Source organism: Gopherus evgoodei, chromosome 22, assembly GCF_007399415.2.
Source record: "Gopherus evgoodei ecotype Sinaloan lineage chromosome 22, rGopEvg1_v1.p, whole genome shotgun sequence".
NCBI lineage: Eukaryota > Metazoa > Chordata > Testudines > Testudinidae > Gopherus > Gopherus evgoodei.
In genome coordinates, this window is record NC_044343.1 from 5,692,576 (window position 1) to 5,720,169 (window position 27,594).

Below are 27,594 nucleotides of genomic sequence, written 5' to 3' on the forward strand. Positions count from 1 at the left end.
GAACATATTTGAGGGTTTGGGTTTTATTTCTTTCTTTCTTCTGCATAGAGAGGAGACTTGGCCAGGCTGGAAAAACCCCAACACAAAGTCGAAACAGATGCTTGCCAGAGGCTTGACTCATTCCAGTCACAACTGTGCAGGAGCAAAGGCAGTGCCACAGTGCATTCTTCACCTGCTAGCCAGAGGGGCCCCTCCAAGCCCACTGGGGCTGGCTGGGGCGCATGAGGATATGTCTGCAGTAGGGGCAGTGTTGATGTTTTAGCCCGATTTATAAGAGAAATCTGAGTGGCCAGATTCCAAGCCGGATGTGTCTTCACTTAAGGAAGAAAGCTCCTTTAAAGGAACACGGGGCACTGTTCTACCCTGGAAGACCAATGTTCTCAGGCACTCACCTGATCAAGCTAATCTGTCTGGAAATCCTTTACTCAGCGTGTAAACATCTGCTCCTGGGGGAAGCGGTGTGGCTTAGTGGCTAGGGAGCGGGACAGGCATCAGCTCAGCCCCAGCCCTGCTGTAGGATGTTGGGCAAGTTGCTCTTTGGGGCATGGACTATGCCTCGGTCGTGTCAGTAATCTCAGTTCTATTGTGTTCCAAACAATAGTAAGAAAAAACACCTGTCACGGAAGTCATTGCTCACCCCTGGGAAGAAGAGGTTTGCCAGTGTGCCCTGCCTCTGCCTCGCTACCGTGTGGGCCAGGCTTTCAAACACCGGCTTCAAAGTTTCTGGGGCAGTTTTGCACCCCCCGTTATTGCAAGGGCATGTTAGGTGTAAGCCACTGGCTGCACCTGCATGTGTTTGATGGGGTGCAAAACCAGAGGCTTGGTTAATGCTGGAATTAAATCTGGCTCTATCCATGTGGCTGATCGTCTCAGCTACTGTAAATGCTTGTGCTGAGCAAGCTTAGAGACGGGGCTTCTCTGCACCTGCCCAGAGCTGTGGGAGTGGCCTGACTGCCGTGGGGTCTGCTCGCACATACGTAAAACAGGCACATACTAACACAGGCACACACCCATGCACTTAACAGAGACTTGTGTGTGGACTCAAAGACTCATAAATGCATAATCAGACACACAAGCACTCTGTACACACATTGTACACACACACTCTCTCAGGGCACACACGCACTTGCAGAGACTTGTGTGTACACACACACACACACCACACACACTCACTCACTCTCTCCTCTCTCTCTTTCTGGCTCAGCCTGCACCAGCCAGACTGATGCCTGTGCAAAGCCGCTAGGAATTTGCTTTTCTGTCCTGCTCTTTTAGCCAGTGTTATGTGCTGTTGTTGTTTTAAGTGAATCTGTGCTCCAATCTCAGCTAGGGGAGCAGAAACTGAGACAGCTTCATGCAGCTTATTTATTCTTTCTCCAAAAGTATCCTTACTTGTAACTGACCCCAGGATCTGGCCCCATACCCTGCTCTCAATCTCACTGAATTCAGCCAGGGGCATGAGAGAAAACCAGAGACAGGATCCAATCTGTCCATAGACGAAGTAAACATGCTCCCCCCACCTCCACAGACCAGCTCAAATATCATTAATGCGGTGATGTTTCCCAGCCATTTTTATGGGGAACTAAAGTGACTGTGGTCCAACTTTGCAGCAATACGGCTTGAATGTATAAAATTGCATTAGGGGCATTTGAACTGCACCGTGGGAAGTTGTGTGCCGTTCAGGGAGCCACCGGAGCGTGCTATCACGCTGGAGATCGCAAAGAGCTCAAAAGTTGGGCAGGTCTCACTATCCCTGTCTAATGGAGAAGGAAACCAAGAGAAAGTGACTTGCCCAAGGTCACACAACATGTCACTAGTGGAGCCAGGAACAGAACCAAGGCCTGGCACCCAGGCCAATGCCCAGTTTACAAATCCATACTGCCTCGAAAATGGGATGTACCAACACAGCCACCTTCAAATATGACCCAGGGGCAGTCGGTGCAGAAAGGACTGTCGGGCTCACCCAGTCTGATCAAATGCGTTTTGCATGATTAACTCCTGTGTAATTTCCCTGAATGGGTCATGCTACCTGCCCCTGAGTATCTGCAGTGATCTCATCTGAAGATCACTTCCTTAAGGACTCTGCCAAAATGCCCTGATTCAGTAACTACCAACTTTAATAAGCGGTGTGCTAACAAAGATAAGTGGACTGGATCGATTGGGAATGGAGTCTGAAATATTTCCACTCCAGGCTCTGATCCTAGTCGCATTAAGGGGGAGGAAGGAAGAAGGGGCCAGTGGTTAGGGTGCTAGCCTGGGACGCTACAGCCATGGATCCAGTTCCCCGTTCTGCGACAGCTCCCCTGCGTGCCCTCGGACTAGTCACCCAGTTGCTCCATGCCTCGGTTACCAATCTGTAAAATGGGCAACAGCACTGCCCCACCTCCCAGCAGTGTCGTGAGGCTAAATACGTTAAAGGCTGACACTGTGGTAATGAGGGCCAGAAAGGCTTCCCCTGATTTCAGTGGGCTCCGTTACAGCGAGAGGAACTCCATTTGGTGTTTAGGGCCGGATATAGCTCTGGTCAAGGATGCCCAGATGGCTTTACCACATGATGGCTGTTTGGCAGCCTATGTGAAATGAGTTTGGCAGGTCTCAATCAGCCCCCCAATCTAGAACAAATGACAAAAAAGCCACACCTCCATTGCTACTAACTGCTCCCCTTTGCTGTCAATCTCAGTGGCGAGGCAATGGTCAGGCTGAGATATATTGCTGGGGAAGTTGGTGCTGTTGCTACCCAGGATGCACCTGTTCTATGGATGACAGAAGACTCTTGTCTCCACTGCTGTCACTCAGACTGGAAAAAAGATGCACATTTTTAATAGCAATTACTCACTGGAATCGTTGAGCATTCGCCATCTTTCAATTAAATTAAATGTCTCTTTCCTAAGCATATACTCCAGCTCGACCACAAATTACCGGTCTTGCTGCAGGAATCACTGGTCGCAATTCTCTGCCCTGTGGTATGCAAGCAGCCAGACTAGACTAGTTCATCAGAATGGCCCCTTCTGGCCTTAGCTCTGTGAATCTGGGCACGGACTCCACTTTAGAAATTACTAAAAGAAAAGAACAACATGGAACTGGTTTTATTCCTTTTAATTATAACCCAAAATGTAACATAGCAGTAAAATGCCCCCAAACAATATGGAATAGGAAACATACATGTTACATGGCATACATAAAGGATGGGGACACAACCATACAAAAATAGACAAGAGGGGATTTTTTAATCTATATAATAATATGAAGGCAACGGTTTCCGAGCCGCGTGGTGTTGGAGACGATACGCTATTTACACAGGTCACAACACACACGATGTCGCCGGGGATGTGAAAAATAAATACCGGGGATGTGATCGGAGGAAGCTGAGCTGAGGATCCAGAGGGTATCAACCTGTTGGAGAGGGGGCAGCTGGGGTGGGTCACAAAGGAGCCAGGCACCACTTCCAGGACACCACAGGCCAACCCAATGTAATAGCAACTAGAGACTCCTGGTGCCATCAGGACCCCTGTGGGCTGACATAGGGGGAGAGAGCGGCAGGAGGCTGGAGGAGAGGCTAACTGACTAGACAGACAACAGAAGAACTACTGCCCCCATTTTTACAGGTGTGGAACGGGCACAGGGACCCCAAAGTCACACACAGAAGCTGTGGCAGGGCTGGGAATTAAACCCAGATCTCCTGAGCCTCAGGGCTTGACCACGCAGCCAACCTTCGTCTCGCAACGTTTCCCTATTTGCCAAGCACTCATCCCCTCTCTTCCCGCCTGCCCTCCTCACTTTCCAGTGAGCGACTGTCTTTGGGATTCCTCCCCCGTTTGGGCCCCAGCACTGGTGCTCAGTGTCAGCAGCCGGGGGAAGGGGGCCAGTCTGGAAACAGAGTTTGCAGTCAACCTGCAGCATGCACTGTAGCTAGCAGTGGCCTTTCAGCATGGGCCTGATGGCGACCGGGGGGTTAACTATCGAGGGATTGATTTGAAAACCCCAGAACGATATTTAAAACCCAAAAGGCACTGGGCCAGGTTCTCTTCTCACTTACCGCTGTCAATCAGAGCGACTCCCCTAAAGCCGGGGCAAAGATGATGTAGGCGGGATCAGGTTTGTAATGATGTTAGGAGAGGTCAGAGTCAGGACCAAAGCTGCCTGCCTGTCTCTTCAACGCACATCCCCTAGGGGCCCTGGTCTCAGATGCCTTGTCTCACAGCCTCTGAATGAGTGCAAAGTGCTGCCATGCATACTTATTTTGCACCGGCATCAGTGGCTCCGCAAAGGCAGGGTGACCAGATGTCTCGATTTTATAGGGATAGTCCCGATTTTGGGGTCTTTTTCTTATATAGGCTCCTATTACCTCCCACCCCGGCCCAATTTTTCACACTTGCTGTCTGGTCGCCCTACGCAAAGGTGCAGGACAATGAAAAAATGAACCCCAGAGGTATTACCAAGATGGGCCTGAACGAAGACCCCAGAGACCAACACCACTGAATTCTGGGTAAATTTGGCTCTGAATCCAGACTGGAGCCCTTTGCGGTTGCAATGATCTGGGCTGGTGTAACCCACTCATGTGGCACATTGTTCCTGTCTAGTAGGGAGCAGTCTGAGCTAGAGGTCAACGAGCCTGCCACAGCACTGGCTACCAGAGCTGATGCTTTTAGCTCCAGAGGTCTCAGGTTCTACTCCTGCTGCCAATGAGCCACCCAGGGGCATGGCGTTATAATGGCAAAAAGTTTGCCCCCCTTGCCCATTGTGTGAAACCCAGCCTTGAGGGCAGTGTGCGAGGTTGCGTTACCTCTGCGTCCTCACTGACATTGCTTATTACATGAGCTGGATTGGACAAGATCAGGAAAACAAAAGATGCAACCACCACAGCTTTGAACTGAGTTTCCTGCCGTCGGGAGCTGTTCATCCCCACAGCTGAGCCCCTAGGACAGAAAGTCTCTCAGGGGAAGGCTCAACCTCAGATTCCTGTGGACAGGTCCAGGAACTTCTGCAGATGGGGGCACCAAGAATTAAAACAAAACAATAAATACATCCGAGAGTGCTGTGGGGCTAGTATACAGCGTGGGCCCAATTCTCAGGGACACTTAGGCCCTCTGGCAGCATAAAGGGGCATTAAGAAAGGTGGAAATGGCCCCCAGAGAATTCTCCTGCATATGGGGGCCTCCCCAGTCAGTGTAGAGCTGCTGTAAAGATTGTACAATAGTCCTGCTCACAGCCCGAGGACAGACTGAAGACATGGTTGGAGTGCCCTGTGCTATGGCTAGTCACTTCCTCCTATGGGGAGCAGAGCATAAGTTAGAGCACCAGGCTGCTCTAACTTACACCAGGCTCTGAACCACCCATGACTATGCGGAGCAGAAAAGTGGTTTAAAGCCACCCTAATCTCCCTCCCGTGCCCCAGACGCAGGAACGGAGTAATGAGAATCAGGCCCTATGCGTCTGCATAACATAAACAGATATAAATAAGAATCTTTCATCTCAATAAATATCAGGTATATGGTTTGTACAATATACACATAATGCCCGTCTCCTGGGTTTGGCCTCTTGGCAAAGAAGGAGTATTTCACACATAGTTTTCTTCGGCATCACCCACATCGAGGGGGAACTTGGCCACAGCTGTAAATGGAGCCATAAAAGAAAATGAGCTGCAGGGAAATATTAAACACTACAGTCTGGAGGGCTCAGGGGACCGGGACTGGGCCATTTCATCTCCAGGTCACTGGTGTAACGTGCCCCATCGCAAGAGTGGTCAAAAGTCACCTCTGCTCTTGGGACAGTTCTCAGACCAATCCCCAGCAGGCAGGTCTCTAGATTGGAGAATCTGAGCACCTGGGATCTAGTCCCAGCTCCTCTCCAGGCTCAGCAGATGACCTTCAGCGAGTTGTTTACACCGCGGCCACACCATCTAAAGTAGCCCGGATAATCTGGGGTGCCTGAGTCTGGGGGTTCCACTTCTAATCCTCCAAAGGTCACACTCCCAAGCACTCAGCATCCAGAAAAAGGGCCAGATTTTTCAGAAGAGCTCACCCTACCCCCCCTTCAGGCCCCAGAACGAGGAATGGATTTTCCCTAATGCTCAGCACCCAACGCCAGGAGCCCATCTGAGAATCCGGCCCCCTTTTCCCAAGGCCTAATTGGGAGCTGAGCTCCCTTGACAATCTTAGGGCCTGAATTCCCAGAGGAGCTGAGCTCAGGCCGCCCCCATTGACCTCAGTTAGCATAGTGTGTGCCCGGTGCCATTGAAATGACGCCCATCTCTTGAAGCTGAGCGGTAACAGTCAGAAGCAGAAATTGGACGCTCACAAATGGAGGCACTAAAATTAGAGGGCACGGGACAGAGTGGACAGAGCTGTCAGCCTGGGGAATCCCTCTCCACTCTCAAAAGCCCCCTACAAGTGTTGTCTGTGTTGTTTCAACACATCTTTACACAAGGTCTGATTGTGTGTGTGGGGGGGACCTACCAGCCAACTCTGAACCACATCCCCGTCCACCATACCCAGGTGAACATTCTCCAGGTCAAGAAGTGAAACATACCTAAGCAGCTTCCGTAGTGCCGGACTCCAATAGATCTGCCCAAGAAGCAGGTTGCCCGCCGTAGATGGCAGGCAGACGGGTAGGTGACGTTGTTGTTGCCGCAGAGAGTGTGGTCCAGGGTGGAGGGATCAGGGCAGGGGGCCGTCCTGCACATCACACAGTGGGCACTGCCTGTCTGGTCCACGACGCAGGTGTGGGTCCCGGGGCACACCACGCTGGAGCAGGACTCTAATGGAAGCAGTCGCAAGCCGGAGAGTGAGCTTGGTCAGAGCACGTGTGTGTGAGGTTCAAACTCCAGCAACAGGAAATTCTAGAGCTGCTTTCCTACAGGGGGCAGCGTTCAAAGGATCATTGTGGACCAAATACTGCTCTCGGTTTCACCAGATTAACTCCGGAATAACCCCACTGGTTTCAGTGAGGTTTCTCCAGCTCTATGTTGAGGTAACGGGGAGCAGGATTTAGCAACAAGTTTCCCTGGAAATTGGGCTTCCCTTCTTTTATTCAGCACAAATCCAGACATTTGGCTACTGGCAAACATTTGCTTCTCTTCACCAGCAGAAGGAAGAAGCCAATGTGGTTTTAGACGGCGCTGTGCATCTGATGGCTACTTGTTTGTGCCTCTGTAGATCTGGGTACAGGAGCAAATCGGATCATAAGTGCAATGAATCTCATGGTCTCATCTGCCCCCGGCATGACACTTGCACACTTCCCCAGCTGATGTAAACCAGTGACCCTTCTTTGGCCCCTCACCACTGCCCAACTGATGGTCTGTGCTCAGAAGAGGGCAGAGGGATATGCAGGCCAGAATTTAGGTGCAACAGCAGAGCTGAGCAACACTGGGACCCCGGCTTAGACCAGCACAGGTGCTGGAAGTCAGAATAGAGGTGCACTGTGTATGGGATGCCCCTGTCTGCACTGTACCTAATGCCAGGGTCCCTTGACCTGGGTACTAATTCACTCCAAATTAAAACAAGAAGCAAATTGTGGCTTTACCATCCTAGGCACCGCCCAGCCAGAACCAAATGGAACTGGCAAACTGCTGGGTTCTTGACTGACTGAGCAGTCACAAGAGTGCTAACCCACACGCTAAGCTAGCCAGAACACATGGAGCAACGGCTGATTTCTGCTCTGACAGCCCGCCTGCGTCCCATCTCTGCTGTGCACACACATACGCTCACATACGCCAGCAGACAGGGCATTCCATGGCAGGCGTGCATCACTTACTGGAGATTATAAACACTCTTTCACAGGGGTTTAAAACTTCAGCTCTTTTTGAAGCTGGATCAGGCAGTGACTCGACAGCCCAGTTCCCCAGATTTGGCTTTTAAGATGATTTCGACAGGAAGGAATTTCAGAGAGGGGCTGGCAAAAATAATAGGCATAATAAAGCTGCCAGACCTTGGCAGGTTTGGGATATTTTTCTGGTCTGTTTTTTTTAAAACAATAGCTGGATGCATCTAAGTGACATGTTATGGGCCGCGGTTCTTTCGTCGGTGATGTATGTAAAACCACCATTAAATCCAGGGCTGTTTAAGCATCAGAAGATGCTACTCCAGTGTAGAATATACAGCGCATTCAATATCGGGCATCGTATTTCAGTGAGTACATAGGGCTTAAAAATCCCATGGGCTTAAAAATCCCTTGTGTAGTTATTGCCGAAGGAGGATCCCTTACGAAGGAGAAGGGCAGTGTTTTATGCTGCTGCGATTGCAAAATCCTTTAGAGTCATACACTTCCTATTGCAATTTGGAGAAAAATTAGGATATACGTTGCTGTGCACTGTTAAACATCTGCCACTTATCACCCAGAGGTGGCTGCATTTCAGTGATGGATAAAGTAACCCCCACAGCAGTAGATAGGTTGCAAATTTCTTTGGGATGGTCAGGTTACCTAATGAATAAAAGTAACACCCTCCATTTATCACCTTCACTCCTCAGCTTCCGTTGAGCCTTGTCAGCTTAGTACATACGGAGAAACATCCACAACTGGTGTAAATTGTCATTGTTCTATTTATGGCAGTTTGCAGCAGCTGAGAATCTGCCCTCTGGTACGTGAGGTTATGCACTTCTCAGAGGGTGTGTCTACACTGCACACTAGCCCAGGCTCTGATCCAGGTTTGAGCCCAAGCCCCACTTCTGTCCACACACAAAGGGTCAGCAAGCACTCAGGACCTGGGTCCCAGGACTCTGGGAGGAGGCTGGGTCAAGCGCTGTCATTTTGCAGTGTGGATGCAGCTGCGTAGTGCAGTATGGTGCATTAGCACAGCTGTGAGACTCTGGTCCAGCAAATGTAAACTCAGGTTTACAATGCAGTGGGACGCTCAAACGCAGACTTGGAAACACCAAGTCCACAAAGCCGGGTCCCCCAGATCCAGGTTTACAATGCAGTGGAGACATACCCAGAACCCTACAACTCTTAGATGCAACAGGGTGAGTTAGACACAGGGGGCCTAACCCTCATCTCACTTACACCAATGTACATCAGAGGAAAACCCAGGGAAGCCAGGGGAATTATACCAGTGTAAACAAGATCAGAAGCAGGAGTGACTTTCAACAGGTTCTTCATCAAAAGCTCAAAGACTTCAGGGTTCGATGCTGCCACCGGTACCCATGCTGAGTGGTACCTTGCTAGACAAGGCCCTCCCCGGGGACTTGCCATGCAAAGAGAGTGGCAGAATCGGGCTATTCAGTATTAGAAGATTCTGGTTCTTACTCATAAATTTGCTACATTTATCCTAGCTGCTGGACACAGGCAGACGCCCTGGTTCGCTGGCTCAGGTACCAGCCAGTGCTACACATTGTCCTCCCTAAGTCCTGGCCCCAACGCAGCTTTGCCCAGGAAAGCAGCCGAAGCAGGATCATAATGCAGACCTGGGGCTGGGGGTTTTACAGTGAGGAGTCTCATCCTGCTCAGGGCTGGCATTGCTGGCATGGATGGCACTGCACCAGGGCTAGACCAAGGGGGAAGAACAGCTGAGGTCTAGCCTCAGGGGACATGGGAGACAGTGTTGCCCAGTGGACAGAGCACTGGACGGGGATTCAGGATTTCTCAGTTCTATTCCGCCAATGACCTTTGGGTGACTGTGGGCAAGTCACTTCACTTCTCCGTGCCTCAGTTCCCTCATGGGTTATCATGACACTGGCCTCCTTTGTAAAGAGTCTGAAGCTCTACTGGCGAAAAGTGCGAGATAGGAGCTTGGTATTGTTATTTAGAAGGATGAAATAATGCAACATCTGCTCTCCTGCGGCATTTCCACTAGGGACAGAAACAGCCGGGAGAAAGACAGCTCTCCCATACTGGGCCCCCGTCACGTTAAAATAATCCATGAAAAGACATACAATAAAACTGGAGCTAGGCCCAAACCAGATAATAGATTGGCCCCACCTTGGCCCTTAGTAGGGTGACCAGATGTGCCAATTTTATAGGGACAGTCCCAATATTTGGGGCTTTGTCTTCTAAAGGTGCTATTAACCCCCCCCCCCCCCGTCCCGATTTTTCACACTTGCTGCCTGGTCACCCTAGCCCTTAGAGAAGCCCAGATTTGAACTCCATCTCTCTGGCCCAGCTCTGCTCCCAGACCCCCAGAGCACCTGATTGGCTGAACAGGTCAGAGGCCCTGCAGGAGACAGGAACCTGTGCTCCCACCACAGCCCTTGGCGTTGGAAACTGGGCTATGGAAAGTGAACGCTGGCCGGGATGCAGGGATGATCCAACGGAGCAGCAGGGATCTGCTGAGTGGGGCCCGCTCAGCCCTGGAACCAGCTGCCACGTCTCAGCCTGGGCATGGCCGAGGGGATTCACGTGTCTCCAGATTGGAAAGGGTTTGGAGATCCCGAGGGATGGATTAACCTCTCTCTCTCAATGGCCCCGGAACATGGTCAGGAGGGGCCTCGACTTAACAGCTCGGCTGGAAGACCATGCCTCAAACAGGGCAACCCCCTTTCGGGCCTTGGCTTGGAGCAGAGTCATGGCAGGGGGCTCTCTCGGACCCTAAAGCTTCTGGCTCAGAGGCAAGAGGTAAGAAGTGGGAGAAGGGCCTGTAGGTCAAACCCAGCTCCAGCCTGCCAGCCCATGTGCCAGTGAACCACACGCTGCCATCCAGAGCTTTCCTCCCAGCTCCACTCTTGCATTGAGGGGGCCAACTCTGACCAGGCATAAATGCGTGCGGCACCATTGGGGGTCATGGGTTTCCACCCACTATCAACCAACTCTAAATAGGACCCTGCCCTTCTACAGCGAATTCCCATTTCTGCTGCAGGCTGCACAGCGGGCATGCCAGGGGAACGGCCCCAGGCTCCTTGCCCGGTATAGAAATCTCCCACGCTAGAGGGATACTCCACGGGTACCTCAATAGGGGAATCGCTGCAAAGTCATCTCCAGGGGGCAGGAGTCTAAAACTGCCTCAGAGAGGCCAGACATGAGGAGCGGGGGAATGCTGGTACCAAGCCTTGAATGTGGTAGGGCTGCAAGTGCCAGCTACTGGGGAAGCTGCACTCGGTGGAAAGGGTGACCCGTGAGAACATCCAGCTTGGCAGCATCGGAGAAGCAAGGACAATTGAGCACCATTTCCTCCAATTACCAAGGGAACTTGAAACACACTCGCTTTGGGGGTTTTTAGGATAGCTCCACTAAAGCTGCCCAACGCGTGCAGGGAGAGGGCCAGGACACGGGAAGAGAAAGGGGGGCCCGACGTACTTTTGCATTTGCCCTGGTACATCACTTCCAGGTCGGGGTGGTCTCTGCACTTAGCTGTCAGCAGCTCACACTCGTCACGGTAGGTGTAGCCATCCGAGCCGCACACTTGCAGCTTCCTGGGCAGGCTGGAGCAATCCGGGGCGCAGGCGCAGTGGGGACGGCCGTGTTTCATCTTGCAGACTTTGCCAGGGCCGCACTCCACCCCCTCGCAGGTCTCTGGGGGGAAAGGAAAGAGGCGTTAGCACAAGAGAGCCCCCACTCGGTTTGCACCGGGGGCGTCCTCTCCCTCTGCAGAGGGATCGAAGGCAGCAAGGGGACCCAGAGACACAGGAGCAGACCAAGAACCAGCTGTGGTTCAAAACTTGCTCACCAGCCCCTTGGCGTGAGGCAAGATGAATTAACCCCTTAACGCCTACAGGGACTGAAATCCTTTCTTTAATCGCAGGACAGGCGCAAGCAGCCGAAGCTTTCCCACGGCACCTCCCGTTACGAGAGTGCTCCACCAACGAGAGCTGGCTGCGCATATCTAACAGAGGGTCCACAGTGACGGTGCCAGTAGGGGGCGCTCCAGACAATGCGGTATTGGTCCTGGGTTCGAACAGACCAATGACACCTCTTGCTGAGCCCTGTCAAAGGCTCCTTCTATGTTGTTCTTTATACGCCAGCTGCTCTTAACAGCCCCCAGCGGGGCCAGAGACTTGGGGGAGAGGATACAGCACCGTGGCCTGCTCAGTCCTTGGACTGCTGGGGCCACCATCGAGAGTGCTCGCTACCGTGCTGGCTTTAGGGCCTGCGGGCCCGTCTCCTAGGAACCACCACCCCCAAGACCCGCCCAGCTCGTTACACAAACGGATGGTAACAGCTACCGGTTCTCTCTGGGGTCAGCCCTGGGGGATTGGATGTGGAGAGCTCCCCGGGCTTTGTCTAGACGAGGGGTTGTTCCCTCCAGCTTGAATGCAATTTGCCCTCCATCCGGACGCAGAACTCCTTGATGAAGTGTTCAGTTTCAGACCATGCCCGGTAGCCTGGGCTTTACCCTGCGTCACCTCAATCCTGCTAGTACCTGTGCAACTACAGGGTAATGACACAAAGTCCTGAGCCACTCAGCCCCATAATGGTCCAGTCCCTGCCCAATGGGAGCCGTGGAGCCGGTGCTTGGGGTTGGGGCAGTGTGCGGAAGCCTCTGGCTGTCTCCACACGTAGGAGCCGGAGGGGGGACATGCTGCTGCTTCCGGGAGCCACACACCCCGTGGTAGACATGGCGCCTGCCTTAGCCCCGCTGTGCCGCCAACCAGACTTTTAACGGCCCAGCCAGCAGTGCTGATTGGAACTGCCAGGGTCTCTTTTCGACCAGGCATTCTGGTCAAAACCCAGACACCTGGCAACCCTAATAGCAGAGCAGACCTGCAGCTAGAAAAGTCGCTCCATTCATCAGCGGAGTCAGACTGGCTTACAGCAGTCAAGGGGCTGGCCCCTGTGTTCAACTGCCAGCTGATTTTTTTTTTGAGACATTTCTTTCTCTCATGCAACAGAGAACCCTGCCCTGTCGTGCACAGCACCCTCCAGAAAGCCCAGCCTGTGCATGCGGCTGTGTGATCAACAAGGTCTCTTTCCCAAACAATACCCAGCCCTGTTTCACTCCAGGCCTCCGTGACTGGAAAACGAGAATGGGCAACAGCGAGGGGGGAAATCTGTCTGGGACGCCTTTTTCCCTACAGGCAGGGGAGGAAGAAACAGATGGCTGCATTGTCGCACTGGGTCGCCTCCTAGCAAAAACAGTCTGCGCGGGTTCAACGGGGCCATTGAACTCATGTGCGGCAAGCTACGGAATTTCCCCTGAACCCGGGAGACATTTGGGGAGTGAGCAGCGCGAGCTGGGGGGGAGACGACATTGGCTCCTATGAGAGGCTAGTTATCACGTCTCCAGAGGTTGGAGGTGTGTGGCGGGGGTGGGTGGGAAATCAGGTTGCTCCAGTGGGAGTGTTTATGCCACGTTCCACAAGGGTGACTCGGACCCATTGCCCCGGCTTTGCAGGACCACTCCCTTCCCCAGTGCCCTCAGCATCTTCTCTAGCCTGTCGGCCGCGGGGTCAGCTTTCCTGCCCCCTTTGCATCAGAGGAACATAGACCCACCAGGGTATTATTTGGCAATGTGTCTCTTTGGACCTAGAGAATCCTCCCCCGTGGAGCTATTCCTTCACTGAAGTGGGAGGCGGGGGGGGGGAATGTTACCCCAGGAGCTCGGGGGGGGGGGGAAGAAGAAGTGACCCCATTCAGTAAGGGGAAGGGATTGACCGTGGGACATGGTGTGGTGCAGTTTCCCTGGAAGATGTAGGATGGAAGGTGGAATTCCCCCAGGAGTTTGTCCCCATTTTGCAGGGGGGAAAACCCCTGGCAGGGGACCAGCTCTTTTCCTGTTCGCCCCTGGAGCTCCATATCCAAGCAGTAGCCATTGACTGGAACAGGGCCTGTCCTGTGAGTCAGAGTCCCTAGATCTGCAGGGGCTGAGTGAATGAGCTACGTGAGGTTAGCTCCTGTGGGGAAGCAGCTCTTTCACATGGACGAGCCTCGGCTGAACTCGCCTGGCGTGGGCCATGCTCCAAACAGGCCATGCCCTTTGGCGAGCCGGGCTGGGCAAGTCCAGCACACGCAGGGCTCTTTCTTGGGCGTTGCAGTGGGGAGGGCTGCTAGACAGATAAAGCATGAGCCTGGAGGGGGGTGGCGGCAGTTGCCACTGCTCCATTCCCAGCAGCCTCGACCCTCACCCAGGTTAGCTCTGTGGTGCCCCGACTGAGGCTCAGTTCAATGGACCCAGAATGCTCCAGACGGAACATAACCTGCCTCTGGCATGGAAACCTGGCACCTTCCTCCATTCGGGAGCCCTGGGGGTGCTGCCAGGACCTTTCTGCCACTCTCCAGCTGACCTGGCTGCAGAGCAGGGGGAGACACGTACTAGGGGCAGAAGACACAGTTTCTCCTGGAGCAGAGCCAGGAGCTGGATCACAGATACAGGTCATCCCTCCTGCCCTTTTCCATGGCCTCCTGCTCATCGGCTAGCTCTGGGGGAGGTTCCTTTCCGGCACGCTGGGGAATGGGCAGGATCAGCCTGGACTTTATGGGGGTTTCTGCAGTGTGGGGTTTGTTCCTCCTCTTGCTTTGGGATCCTCTCGTCTCTGGGATCCTGAGGCTCTGATAAACTCCGCGCAGCAGATCAGTGCCTGACTATAGCAGCAGAGCTAAATGTAAGCAGAAGCTGAGCAGATCAAGGAGCTCTGTTACCTCCTCCTGGACGGGGTGAATGAGGAAGGCTGGTCCTGTGGCTAAGGTCTCAGCCTGTGATGCAGGAGAGCTGGGTTTAATTTCTGGCTCAGCCACTGATTCATCACGTGACCTTTAGCAAGTTGCTTAGAGTTTTCAGAAGGGCTCAGAAGCAGCCAGGTTGTCCAAAGCTCCTGGGCCCCACATCTCTCTGTGCCTCAGTTCCTCCACTGCAAAATTGGGAGAATAATCTTTCCTATGCCTGCCTTGTGCATGTCAATTGTAAGATCTCTGGGGGAAGGGCTGGCTCTTGCTCTGCGGTGTCCCTGGCACAATGGGGTCCCAATCTCAGTCTCGCGGTGTAGGCTGAGGTGCAGTGAACAGTAATCATTGACCTGGAGGCTGACTCTGCAAGGTGCTGACTTCCCTTAATGCCCATTAAATCAGGGCCTCTACCTCCGTTCCCTCCCAGTGCTGCCTGATACTCAGCGACGTCAGACATCAGAAGCAGACCTGATCCTCAGAATCATGAACTGGAGGAAGTTTCAAGTCTGAATCCTGCAGCCTGGTCTCTATAAGGAATCAAGGACCAGGAGGGCAGTTTCAGTTTTGCCTCCAACCTCTCTTACTACCCATCATGTCATTCCCCTTCTGGAGACCTCTCCAAGGCTGAATTAAGGGCAGGGAGGCAGCAGTGTCTGTGTTCAGGCAGGAGAGGGGTGCATAAGGCGGGGGAAGGCTGTTCCTTAATGGCCTTTGTAAAACAAATGACTCAATGAACCACGCGACCTTTCCAACCCACTCCCTTACTACTGCGGTCAGCAGGTCTTCTGGCCTGTCCTCACATGGCCGTGCAAGTGTGACGCGAGGATCCGTGCCTCTGGCTTGCTCCGAAACATCTGGAGGGCTTGGAACGCACAAACTGGAGTGTTTCAATTTTTTGAACTAGCTCGTTCTATAAAGACATTTGGAGATGTTGAAAGGGGAGAGCTGTAAATAAATAAATAAATAAACAGTCCCCCTCGGGGAAATCTGCGGCCGGCAGCTGGAAAGGGAGGATCTGGCAAGAGGAAACTGTTATTTCCCCGGGAATGAGCCACCGCAAGCTGGCTTAGCGCCCTCGGATCTCTGCTCCTCCCTGCCCCAGCAGCGGTGTCCAGGGCTGGAACTGCGTTCCAACAGGACTGGGAGGAATTGCACAGTGTGGGGCGGCAGTCAATTGCCCTACGCTGCCCCCTTGCAAGCCCCCATGCAGGGGGCGGGGCCAGCAGTGGGAGGAGGGGTCTCCGCAGTGCACATCATGGACACGCAAGGCTCCTCTGGAACGGCGGGGCAGCCCAGAGGCAGCTGAACACAGTGCACACCTGGGGTTATTCTGATCGACGTCAGGGGCCGTTCCAGTTCTCGGTGTCACTCAGGATCCTGAAGGGCATGATGCCAACTTCGCCCCCTTGAGCTCTTGCCTCCAGCTGGGGATCTTGCTGATTGTGCCCTGCTACCCGCTCCTGTTGCTCTAGGATTTGGCTGGGAGTGGCGAGGCAGGGAATATCCCCCCGTACCTCCTAATCCTGATGGAACGTATAACCATGGGCCACAACAGGGGGAAGGAACCTCCAGGTGGTCCCTCCCCACATGCAGGAGCCGGGAGAAACAGGTCACACACTTTGGGGCCTAACAGCCCACGTCATCATTTACACCAGTGCAAAGTGGGCACAAATGGCTTCCCCGTTCCATGGGGGTTCCGTTTACACCCCTCTGCGCTGGTGTGAACAACCGCGTGCCAGACATGGCAGTGACTTAGCTCAGAACCAACTCTGCTGGTTCCATGTCAGAGCCCAACCCAAAAAGGGGCCTGTTTGTCTAGGTCCGCTGTGGCCGGTCTCCTGAGCTACCAGGCCAAGATGGTGGAAATGCTGCAAGAACAGACAATGGCTGGAGATTTCTGCTTTGCAGGACCAAACTCCCCCAAGGGCGACGCCGGAGTTGATGCCATTTTAAATGTGAACCCAAAACCTCTGCTCCTAGTGGCTGTTTGTGATCTAGTGGCTATGACAACAGCCTGGGACTCAGGACACCTGTGTTCTTGTCCGAGCTCGGTCTCTGACCTGCCATGTCACTCTGGGCAAATCATTTCCCTTGTTTCACCTCCCATCCTTTACCTGCTCTATTTAAGCGAATATCTTTGGGACAGGGACAGTCTCACTCTCAGGATTGCTGCAGCTAGAGCGCCACAGCACAGACACATCCTATGTTGACGGTAGGGATTTTTCTATCCAGGTAGTTAATCCATCTCTCCAAGAGGCAGTGGCTAGGTCAGGGGTCGGCAACCTCTGGCAATGTGGCTCGCCAGGCTAAGCACCCTGGCGGGCCGGGCCAGTTAATTTACCTGCCGCGTCGGCTGGCTGCGGTTCGCCGTCCCAGGCCAATAGGGGCTGCGGGAAGCGGTGTGGGCCAAGGGATGTGCTGGCTGCGGCTTCCCACTCCCCTCATTGGCCTGGGACAGCGAACCGCGGCCAGTGGGCGCCACCATCGGCCGAACCTGCCGACGCGGCAGGTAAACAAACTGGCCCGGCCCACCAGGGTGCTTAGCCTGGCGAGCAGCGTGCCAGAGGTTGCTGACCCCTGGGCTAGGTTGATGTGAGAATTTGTCCGTCGACTAAGCCACGTCTACACCAGGTGTTACCTTGACCTAACCACACAGCACAAGGCCTGGTGTTTTTCACTGCCCTGAGCCATGTAGCTGGGTTGAGCTAATTTTTAAGTGTAGACCAGGCCTTTGTGGTTATCTCTGCACTGCAAAAAACCCAAACACCCACCCACGTCAGCGGGTCTCTGAGCCTAGGTCAGTTCACTCAGAGCCCAGGACCCAGCGAGGGGAGAGGATCTCAGGGCCCGGGGGGGAATGTTTACACTGCTATTTTTAGCCCTGTAGCACAAGCCCGAGTCAGTTAACCTGGGCTCAAAGACTTGCTGCCACAGGGTGTTTTTTTGCAGTGTAGACGTACTGTGTCTCTAGATGCTCCCATAACACTATGTGGTATTTATAATAAAACAAAACAGGCTTGGGCCTCCAACCCCTAGGCAGGCTTGGCTTCCTCGGGCACTTTGTCAACGTAAGGACAGTGGGGTGGCTGTATTGTCAGCAAGCACATCTACCTTTGCAAGGGTGGCACGGCACCAGCCCAAGGAACCCCAAGAGGCTGATCTTGTTCCCTGGCTGGGTGTAGTTGGACCAAGCGACGTCAACGTTGCTATTGCCGCAGCATTCCTCCCAGGTCACGTCGGCCTTTAGGATCATGGTGCATTTTGCTTCCTTGCCCTGCTGCAGCCAACAGATCCCGCCTGCCAGGAGAAAGCAGACCATGAGAACCACACTTGGGAGGCTGTGTCCTTAAGATGCGTTTATTGGGTAAAGCCACTCCCTGGACAGAGAGCCCGCCCGAAGCCTTTGCACTGCTAAAACAGTGAATAATATGTGAGAAGTAGTTCCCCACCTTCTGGTGCTTCTAGATACTTGAGATTCACAAGCTGGCTGTCGCCCCCCTTCAGAGACACAACAGAACTCAACCTCGGGTGGGAATAAACTAATATTTAGGGCTGGATTTGCAAAATGTGTGTCAGTCTGTTTTGGCATATGCAGTTGCCCAATATGCCTGGGCTTTGCACAGGTGGACACAGATATCTGTGCAGGTGTATGCATTGTGCCTGGCTTGGGAAATGCAGGGGGTCCTGAGTAGCATGGTCTGCAAATGGCAAACGGTCTGCAAATTGCTGTGTTTGAGACAGGCTGTCTCTCTCTTTCCCCTCACCCCCTTCCAGTGCCTTCTCTGAGCCAGACCTGACTGATCTTCCCCTATCTCTGGCATTAGACTCTGGAAAACGGACACGGGGTAGTTGTTAAAGAGAGCAGCACCAAGAACCTAAAGTGGCAGTTCCCAAACCCCTTCATTTTCATCTGTAGGGCTGGATACTCATGAATCTAGTTCTACAGATGGGGCCCAAGCTATAGTCCTGAGCTCCAGACAGCAAAGACCCCAAAATTGAAAGAGATTTGCAGTTCTGTCAACTCCACGCATTCAAAAGTCATGAGTTGGGCCCCAAAATTCCATCAGATGGCTTAAAAACCATGCGACTTTTCAAAAATAGCAACTTTGGGATGCTTTTCATTTGTCTTCCCGTATCATAGCCTCCAGTGGGTCACGTTTTCAAGCTTTTCTCAGTAACCACAAGGCCTAGAATCTTTTTTTTTTTAATGAAAGTAAAGATTATCTCTTATTCACATGAATCCAGGATCTGGGGCTTTAAGCAAGGCACTGAACAGCACGAGGCTTGCAATTCAATCGCAATTAAATCCTAACAGTGGATGTGCAAAAAGAGGTTTCGATCTGGGATTAGATTTCAAACCTCCCTCCAAGTGTCCAGGGACATTTAGCTCTGGAGATTGAGCCCCCCCCTCGTTACTTCCCCCTTTTTTAGGTTTTCACTGTTTACAGCCCCCCATTCAAAAAAAACCAAAAACCACAGAGGATTCAAGCAAGACTAGAACAGGCTGAAAAGACCTTGCACCTTACTGGCAGCACAATGAATTTCCCTGGCCTAAAACACCCCATGGACGCCCTGATGCCATGACCCAGGCTGGGCTAAGCTATGGGAGTACTGCCCTGTGTCCAGTGTGCAGCACTGCAAAACTACCGGCTGCAGCGGTGGAGCAGCCGTGTGGGACCATGAGTGGTTTGGCAATTAGGATCAATCCTTGTAGTATGCAGCCATGTCTTGACCATTGGGCGCTGCAGACAGCCCCTTGGGACACAGCCAGGCCACTGGCATCTGAGCTCACTGAGTCAAAAGCCTGTTTATTTCTTAATCTCATGAGCGAATCGTTTCTTTTTTCTCTCTCTCTTTTGTGAGTGATTTCTTTGCCATTTCCTTCCTTGTAAACCGGCCGCTGCTGACGCTGGTTGGTTTGTTTTCTCATTAGCTTGATTTGGGGTTTGTTAAACGGCTAAAGATGTGGGGGCTAGTTTCCGCCCTCAGATGTGCCGGGGTAAATCTGGAGTGACTCTCCGGTAACCAGTGGAGTTACTTGGGGAGTCACCCCAGTGCACGCTGTGATCAGAGTCTGCTCTGAGCTTCCCCAGCCAGCAATTAACCTGACTTCTGGTTGGGTTGCTGCAGCTCTTTGCCCTGGGCAGTTGGAAGCTCCCGAGGGAAGATTTCTCACTGCAGCCCAGCCTTCTCTGTTCTATTGAGGAGAAGATAATAACAGGCTCTGTGTCTGGACCCTCCCTGATTAAAAGCGCAGGACACCAGGCCCCTAACTGAGGAACAGAAGGTTCCTAGTCTCCCCCTTTCGCCCCTGGTCACTAGTCTAGACGGGTGGGGTGTCTGAGCAGGAACAATGGGAAGAGGGAGCCCGCTGTCTCATTCAGGAGGGTTTCTACCAACCTGGCCTGATGCAGGGTTAATCCTGAACAAACTAACTGAGTTCTGATCATTCTGTGTGACTAACTGCTGGGCCCCACTCCCTTGCTCCCAATCTCACAATGCTGCAGCCAAGTGTAAACCCAGAGATGACCTTGGGGCATCCTAACATTTGGAGTATATCCCCTCCATCCTCACCTCCCCACCCCCATTGGCCATGGACAGGGGCTGTCACTCCTCGTGCCAGCACAGTGTTTCTTTGCATACAAACTTTGGATTTCTGCTCTTAATCTTACCCATGTTAAAGGCATCCCAGAGGGTGTAACCCAGAGCAGGATTCAGCCCCGAACACTGACGTGGTCCTTTGTAAATAGCACTGCACACATATCAATGAGTTAATCCTCACAGCGCCCGCTGGGGGATGAGTGAGGATCACGCCTCTGATGGGAAACTGAGGCATGGAGTGATTTAATGGGTTGTCTACATGGATATAATGCCCCCTGTGGACATTCTTATTCCAGCATGAGTGGCTTTTTTTCAGTTTAGCACAATAAACTAACCCCCAAAAAGGTACTTTATATCTTTGTTTCCACGTGCAGCTATTCTAGAACAACGATTCCTGAGCAACTCCATATGTGGACGCTCTCGTTCAGCGTGTCTTGTTCTGGTTTAGCTTAATCCACTTGTGAATTAAGCTAAACAGGAACATTTTATTCTAGAACAGAGCATCCACACACGGAGTTACTCAGAAATGGCTATTCCACTTTAACTTCGCATCCCACCTTTATCCGAAATAACTTCCAAAACTAGACAAATCCTAGTGGCCATGCAAGGAACTGTAACCACGATACAACTGGTTTCAAATCACACCTTAGCTTATACCATGTAGACAAGCCCTACTACAAAGCTTGCCCAAGGTCAATAACAATGCCATGCCACAGCAGGAAACAGAATCCAGGAGTCCTGACTCCTAGTCCTCTGCTCTAACCTCCAGACCACACTGCCTCCTACAGGCAGGACTAGAAGGCTGAGTCCCAATGTCTGATCTAATCCAGGGTGGGCAAACTTTCTGGCCCGAGGGCCACATCGGGATTGTGCAACTGTATGGAGGGGCGGGCAGGAAAGGCTGTGCCTCCCCAAACAGCCTGGCCCCCACCCCCTGACGGTTCCCCTCAGAACACCCAACCCATCCAACCCTCCCTGCCCCTTGTCCCCTGACCACCCCCTCCCAGGAACCCCTGCCCCTAATGGCCCCCCAGGATTCCCACCCCCTTATCCACCCCCCTGCTTCCTGTCTCCTGACTGCCCTCCTGACCCCTATCCACATCCCTGCCCCCGACAGGCTCCCTGGGACTCCCACTCCCAACCCTCCCTGTTCCCCATCCCCTGACTGCCTCCTCAGAACCTCCGCCCCATACAACTGCCCTCTCCTCCCTGACTGCCCCCAGGATCCCCCGCTCTCCGCCCCCTTACCAGCAGCAGTAGCTCGCAGCCCCAACACCCGTCCCCACGCTGCCCAGCGGGAGTGATGGGCCAGAGTGCGGTCCATGTGGCAGCGTGGCTGTGGGGGAGGGGCCGGGGATTAGGCTCCCAGTCCAGGAGCTCAGGGGCCAGGCTGGATGGTCCCACCGGTCATAGTTTGCCCATGTCTGATCTAACCACTAGACAACACTGCCTCCTCGGAACTGTACATTGCGATGACATGGTTATAAATGAGCCTGGAATTTGGCCTTGAGCTGCTTATTCATCTGTTAATAGTATTAATTGGGCTAGACTCTGCTTTGTTACCTGGAACAAACCCTAGTGACAGCTATTCTAGAGTCACGCCATTTTCACACTGGTATAAGTCAAATCAGCCTCCGAGGGTTTGTCTACACGTAGAGCGCTGCCGGGGCAGCAGCGCTAGTGCAGACACTACCTACAAGAGCTTGTCCCGTCGGCGTAGGAACTCCACCACCCCAAGAGGCGGTAGCTATGTCGACACAGTGCTGTCTACACCAGGGGTTAGGTCAGTATAGCTACATCGCTTTTCCACACCCCCAAAGTCGGTTTGTAGTGTAAACTCACTCATGTAATCTGCATGTCACAACGTTAGCCCAGAGCCAGATCTTTGTCCCCTCTTGATAAAAAATGTTGGGTTTTTTTTAAGCAAACAAACATCCTCTGCAGATTTGCAACCCAAACATTGCAACATTCTGCTGGTGCAACTGACCGGAAATGGTGAAACTGACCAGCCTGTTGTCCTTGTCCAAGTTGAGAGCAATGTAAAAGGTAAACAGAGAGTAACAAGTGCAAGCCAGATCCCACTGTTACTACTGCGTGTAGTAATTACTATCCTGAGCAGTCCCATTGATCCTGAGGACAGGGACCTTGGTCTGAAGTGTTTGCAGGGTCAAATCCTCTACATTAGATTGTTACAATACTTTCAGTATCTGGGACATTATAGGGAGAGGAATGTGTTTGCTTTTAAAGTATGCCGTCAACCGGTGTAAATCCACATCACTGCACTGAATTCAACGGAGTTACAATGATTTATACCAGCTGAGGATCTGGCTCATTTTTTTTTAGCACATGATAAGGGGCTCAGAGCGAAATCCAAGTTCACCCCTCCAGCCCTCAAAAAAGTTGGAAAGTGTTTGGATCCATGATTTTTCACCCATCTCTAAGTCCAGATGCTAATTCTGGGCCTAACCCCAAGAGGTGCTGAGTTCCCATCGAAGTAAATGGGAGTGGCAGGCGCTGAGGCCCAGATCCCCAAAGGTATTTAGGTGCCTTACTCCCATGGGAGTCAGCCACCTAACTACCTTTGAGGATCTGGGCCTCTGCCCTTGTCCGCCATCTCTTCTTTCAGTCCTGTTTGCCAACGCCACAGCCCGTATGATTCCTTATTGTCTGCCGCAGAAACTGTGCTGGGAAATCTCAGTAACTGGCTGGGTACTAAGCTCTGATGCAAAATGTGGGGAGCTTTGGCCCCCCCTCATGGCTCTGCCAAGCCTCCTCATTCCTGACTTGCAGCCTGCCTGGCTGTTCCAGTCCTAGACAACCCACACACAGCTTCGTCGGTCCTCCCCAATCCTGGCCCCAGCAGACCCAACTCCATCAATTCCAATCCTGGCATTCCACACAGCTCTGCTGCAACTCGGCCAGCCGTTCCAGTGCTGGGCTCCCCACACAGTTCCCTGTGGGTCCTCCTCAATCTTAACCTGCAGCTGCCCCACTCCTGCTGCTCCAGTCCTGGGCTCCCCACTCACCTCAATGCACCTCCATCCTGACCCACTCATTTCTCTACAGCATTTCCACTAGTCATATGTATTTAAAGTGACACCGGCACCTTAGAAATAACTTAGGTTAGATCAAGGAAATTAATTTAAATTACCCAAGAACCTCCCAATTTCAGAGCATCTCAGTCCCACGAATGTCTGTTCCCACCACACCACCCCAAAAGCTAGTGAAAAACAGAAGCACAAATATTAGAAGTGGGCCAAACCCCTCCCCAGGAGCCTCCTTAGTGAAGCAAGGTCATCCTTCCAGTAGGATTTAAATTCATTGTAGGCTGGGAGATGACACACAGATATCATTCAAAGTTCTCAGCTACCGTGGAAGGGAGAATTTTGATACAATCCAAACAAGGTTTTCTGGAATCTGGCTATTTTAGAATAGTTTAGTTGACAAAATAATTTGCAAGTGAAGAGGGGGGTCAGTTGTCCTCAGCCTTATGAGAAAAAACAACTGTTTTAAGAGTATCACTAACATTTACCCTGTGTCATTACTTTTAAAAAAACCCGACACATCCATTAATCCCATTGCTACTACATAGAACGACTTGCATTTCTAACTGTGCCTAGGTACCATACCACCTAGTGCCTTTCAACTTGAAGGAACCCCAAAGAACCGTGTAAACTTAACTGTCAGGAGAATTTATACGCAAGTAACACTTCTGCTACTGCTGAAATGCAGCTAGGGAGGAGCACAGAATCTGTTTAACAATGCTGCACACCAGTTCAGGGAAGAAAGAAGCAACTTAGAATCCCATATCCAATTGCATCCTGCAGGGGAGAATTGGAGGGAGACAGGATGCAACTCTCTGAACTGCAATTTGGCCTAGACCTCAGGGCAAACACCTGTTTTCTTGTCCTAGGTTCTTTAACGAGGAGGAGTGGTCACAAGCTTGGTTTTACAATCCCTGGGAAGAAGTTAATTCCCCAGGTTCCTACTCAGGCAACGTTCCTGTTGATTCCTAGGGTGAAAAGCTGAAAACAGGAGTTGTGCCATTGATTTCAATGGAACCAGGATTTCACCCCTTAATGTGTGCCTCAGCAGGGACTGAATCCATCTCTGGTACTTTTCCAGCCTCCACCGCTGGAGAACCTGAGCTCCTTACAAGCTTTGATGCATTTAGGCTCACAGCATCCCTGTGAGGTAGGGGAAGTGCAGTTAAATGGAGGAAAGGGAATTGAATCCAGGTCTCCTAAATCCAGGATCGTGCATAGTCACCGGATCATCCTTCCTCTATGAGAATAAGAACTCATTAGGGACTCCAGGGTTTTGACCCAGGGACTGCCCATGTGGCATTAATCCCCATGATTTAACTGGACCTTGCCTGATATTTGTAACAATTCTTTTGATTTCAGTAAGGGTCCGAATATCCTATACTCCCATTGCCAGTCAGCAACCGTATCTCATACAGTGTGCAAGCTGTAGTAATTTTATTCAGATTAGACCAGGTTCAGAGGTGCACCAAGTATCAGGGAAAACATTGTGGTGCAGGCAATGGCACAGATTTGTCTTGTGGCGAAGGCATGAGGCTGGGATCTAGGTTCAGTTCCCAGCCCTGCCCTGTGGCCCTTGGGTAAATCACATTAAAGTCTGTGTCTGTAAAACAGGAATCCTACCTGCCAAGGATGCTGCAAGCATGAAATCTATTAATAATTGCAGCATGCTAAGATGATGCCATAGCTAAGGTGATTGGAAACATTTCTGAAGTAAGGTTGCCATTGACCTTGCTCTATCACCCAGGGAAGAAGCAAAAACCCACTGCCTGGCAGAATTTGAGCTTTATATACAGGCTGAGCAAAACTGCAGCGGGAACGCGGATGCTTTAAAGTGTTCTCGTAAGATAGGGATTTGTTAGCTAGCTGGCGTCTCTGAGGCAGGTTCGCTGGTAGACAGCCAGTAGTGAAATTCCATAGGCAAACCCCACATTTTGTGTTATTTTATGTTAACAATGTTCTTAACAGAAAGGGGCACAAACAGCAACCTCTGCACCTGGCTTTGGAACGCTCCAGTTAGATGGATCTAGGGTTCAAGAGTGTCCCTTTATAAACCCGAGGGGCCTGATTCTCCATTACCTTCCATCTTCAGCAGCAATTTGCAATGGCGCAACGTGACCATGAAATGCTACCAGAACAGAATGATAGTACCTGGTACTCACTTGGCCCGGGGGTAAATGACTGCATGAGGCAATGGAAAATCAGGCCCATGGGCAGGGCAGTCGGTTCCCAGGCTTGGATTCTGAACGCCCAATGTTTCGACCTGGCATTTGGAAACAATTTCTAGTTTATAAACGGATAAAACTCAGCACTATGGCTCCCCTAGGAAGCATATGCATACTCTTGCTTTTGAAATCCTTAGGGACTGATCCTGAAGGGAGGGGAGCACCTGTGGACTTCAGTGGGAGTAATGGGTACTCAGCACTTTTTAGGAACTGACCCCAGCAGGAGACTTTTATACTAACACCAACTTGGTGAAACAGACCAGCAGCAGTGTACTGAGAAAGCAGGGGGCTTGGCTAACATTTGCCCGTAATCTCTTTGCTTGAGGCTTCCTTCCACAATGAAATCAGTCTTTATGACACTGTAGTCTATATCAGTATGATCATGATAGCGGGACTTCATCCTTATGTCTTCACACAGGACCAAATGGGGCAGGGAGAGAAGCTATGGGGGAGGGCTGAGGATGCTCAGAACCTCAGAGTATTGGGCCCCTTAGCAAGCCTGGTGAGAAGAAATGTCTCTGTGGAACACACCAATAGCTACAAAAACAGCGAGGAATCCGGTGGCACCTTAAAGACTAACAGATTTATTGGGCGTAAGCTTTCGTGGGTAAAAAAACCCACAAAATGATGCAGTTGAATAAGTAGGTTTTTTACCCACGAAAGCTTATGCTCAAATAAATCTGTTAGTCTTTAAGGTGCCACTGGACTCCTCGTTGTTTTTGTGGATACAGACTAACACGGCTACCCCCGATACCTGACACCAATAGCTAGTCTCCAGTAGTGGCCAGGGGTGAATGACCATAATGCTAGAATTATAGTGGTTCTCAACTTTTCCCATACTGGGACGGACGGACGCACGCACACACAGTAGCTCTCTCCCATCTAGCTAGAAAATCCCTTCCCATTTAGCAATCTGAGAAGAGGGAAAGTGATCACAACCTCCCCCGGGAACCCCTGTTTGTGACGATCACTAGGGGGATTGCTCCCCGGAGGTTAAGACACCTGCTGAATTACAACACAGGGAGGTTTCACAGTAGCAGCCGTGTTAGTCTGTATCCACAAAAAGAACAGGAGTCCTTGTGGCACCTTAGAGACTAACAAATTTATTTCAGCATAAGCTTTCGTGTTAGTCTCTAAGGTGCCACAAACACAGGGAGGCGATTTCTTCCTAAGCCCAGCTGGGGAACGGGAAGAAACATGTGGCAGCTAAATGGATAGGTGTTTGTCTGGCAACCCCCCCCTCCCCCTTCTGCCCGAATGCAGTTGTCTAGACGACACCTGATTTGCAACAGCAAATGTCCCTGATCCAAAGTTGCTGCAACCAACCCATCCCAGAGATGATTCGTTTTAAAAGTTAGTAAACTCCGAGTGCAAACGAGCTGCAGAAACACTGAACAGCCTCCCTGGAGCTAGCCCAGCTCTCCAGAGCAGCAGCTGCAGGTCCCTGAGCCAGAGCACTAGACAGACCGCCTGGAGCACAGGTAGCTTTGCAGCCCCCCGGGGAACCCCACTCTGCGGAATGGCCGCGTTAGGGCCGGGCGAGGAGTGCGCGTCTAGGAGGTTCATCCGAAACCAAACCCCAACCAAAGGTGCGCCTTGCATTGGTGCTGATCCGGGGAGGGGGCAGGCTGGGATCCTGATCCGGATTCGTTCCGGGACAAGGTCTGGTCTGAGATCAGAACCGGCTCCGAACTACTGGAGACCTTTTAGCGCTGCAGAGTAGCAAAGCTGAACCTCCAAACGGGAAAGGGTTTATTTTGGAGGGGGAATAATCCTCCCCCCACCCTAACTTCTGCCGGGCGAGGTTTGCCGAGCTCACCTGCAAACAAGCACGCGTCTGCAGCCGCCCGCCCTTCCCTCACGCCGGCCAGTTTGTTTCGGGGCAGCATGGGGTTGTTTGGGGGTCTGGCCGGGGTTGTGCCACGCTTGTTGTTCAGAGCGGCACCTGAGCAGCCTGTGAGAATCACTTACCCTGGACGGAGTCCCCTTCCCCTGCAGTGATGTGACACCAAATCCCAGCCAGGAGCAGCGCCAGCCAGGGCTTCATCCTGAGCCGAGACAAGCGATCAAGAGCCAGCCAGGCAGCCCCCAAACTTGCAAAGCTGGGACCTCAATTGCCCACCCCCGCCGAGTCCCCTCCTTTGCCCCAGGGGCGTGCAGCTCCCGCGGATCTCCGAGGGGCAGAGGCGGGATGAGGCGTG

General features: G+C 52.1%; 1 protein-coding gene across 1 annotated transcript; it reads right to left on the reverse strand.

Moving 5' to 3' along the window:
- Window positions 1-3,137: 3,137 nt before the first annotated feature.
- FSTL3 (follistatin like 3) lies at window positions 3,138-27,594 on the reverse strand. The gene is made up of 5 exons (XM_030540731.1): window positions 27,365-27,594; window positions 17,635-17,820; window positions 11,221-11,436; window positions 6,526-6,753; window positions 3,138-5,607 (listed from the first exon to the last, which is right to left on the reverse strand). Exons 1-5 carry the CDS (start codon window positions 27,438-27,440, stop codon window positions 5,555-5,557), a joined length of 759 nt encoding a protein of 252 aa, XP_030396591.1. The 5' UTR covers window positions 27,441-27,594; the 3' UTR covers window positions 3,138-5,554.

Bases quoted from the DNA above. Each gene is read 5' to 3' on its own strand.
- FSTL3 (XM_030540731.1), bottom strand. From the start codon at position 27,440: ATGAAGCCCTGGCTGGCGCTGCTCCTGGCTGGGATTTGGTGTCACATC. The intron at 17,821-27,364 runs GTAAGTGATTCT...TTCTCCTGGCAG, and splicing joins GGAAGGGGACTCCGTCCAGG to GCGGGATCTGTTGGCTGCAG. The intron at 6,754-11,220 runs GTACGTCGGGCC...TGCTTCCATTAG, and splicing joins GTACCAGGGCAAATGCAAAA to AGTCCTGCTCCAGCGTGGTG.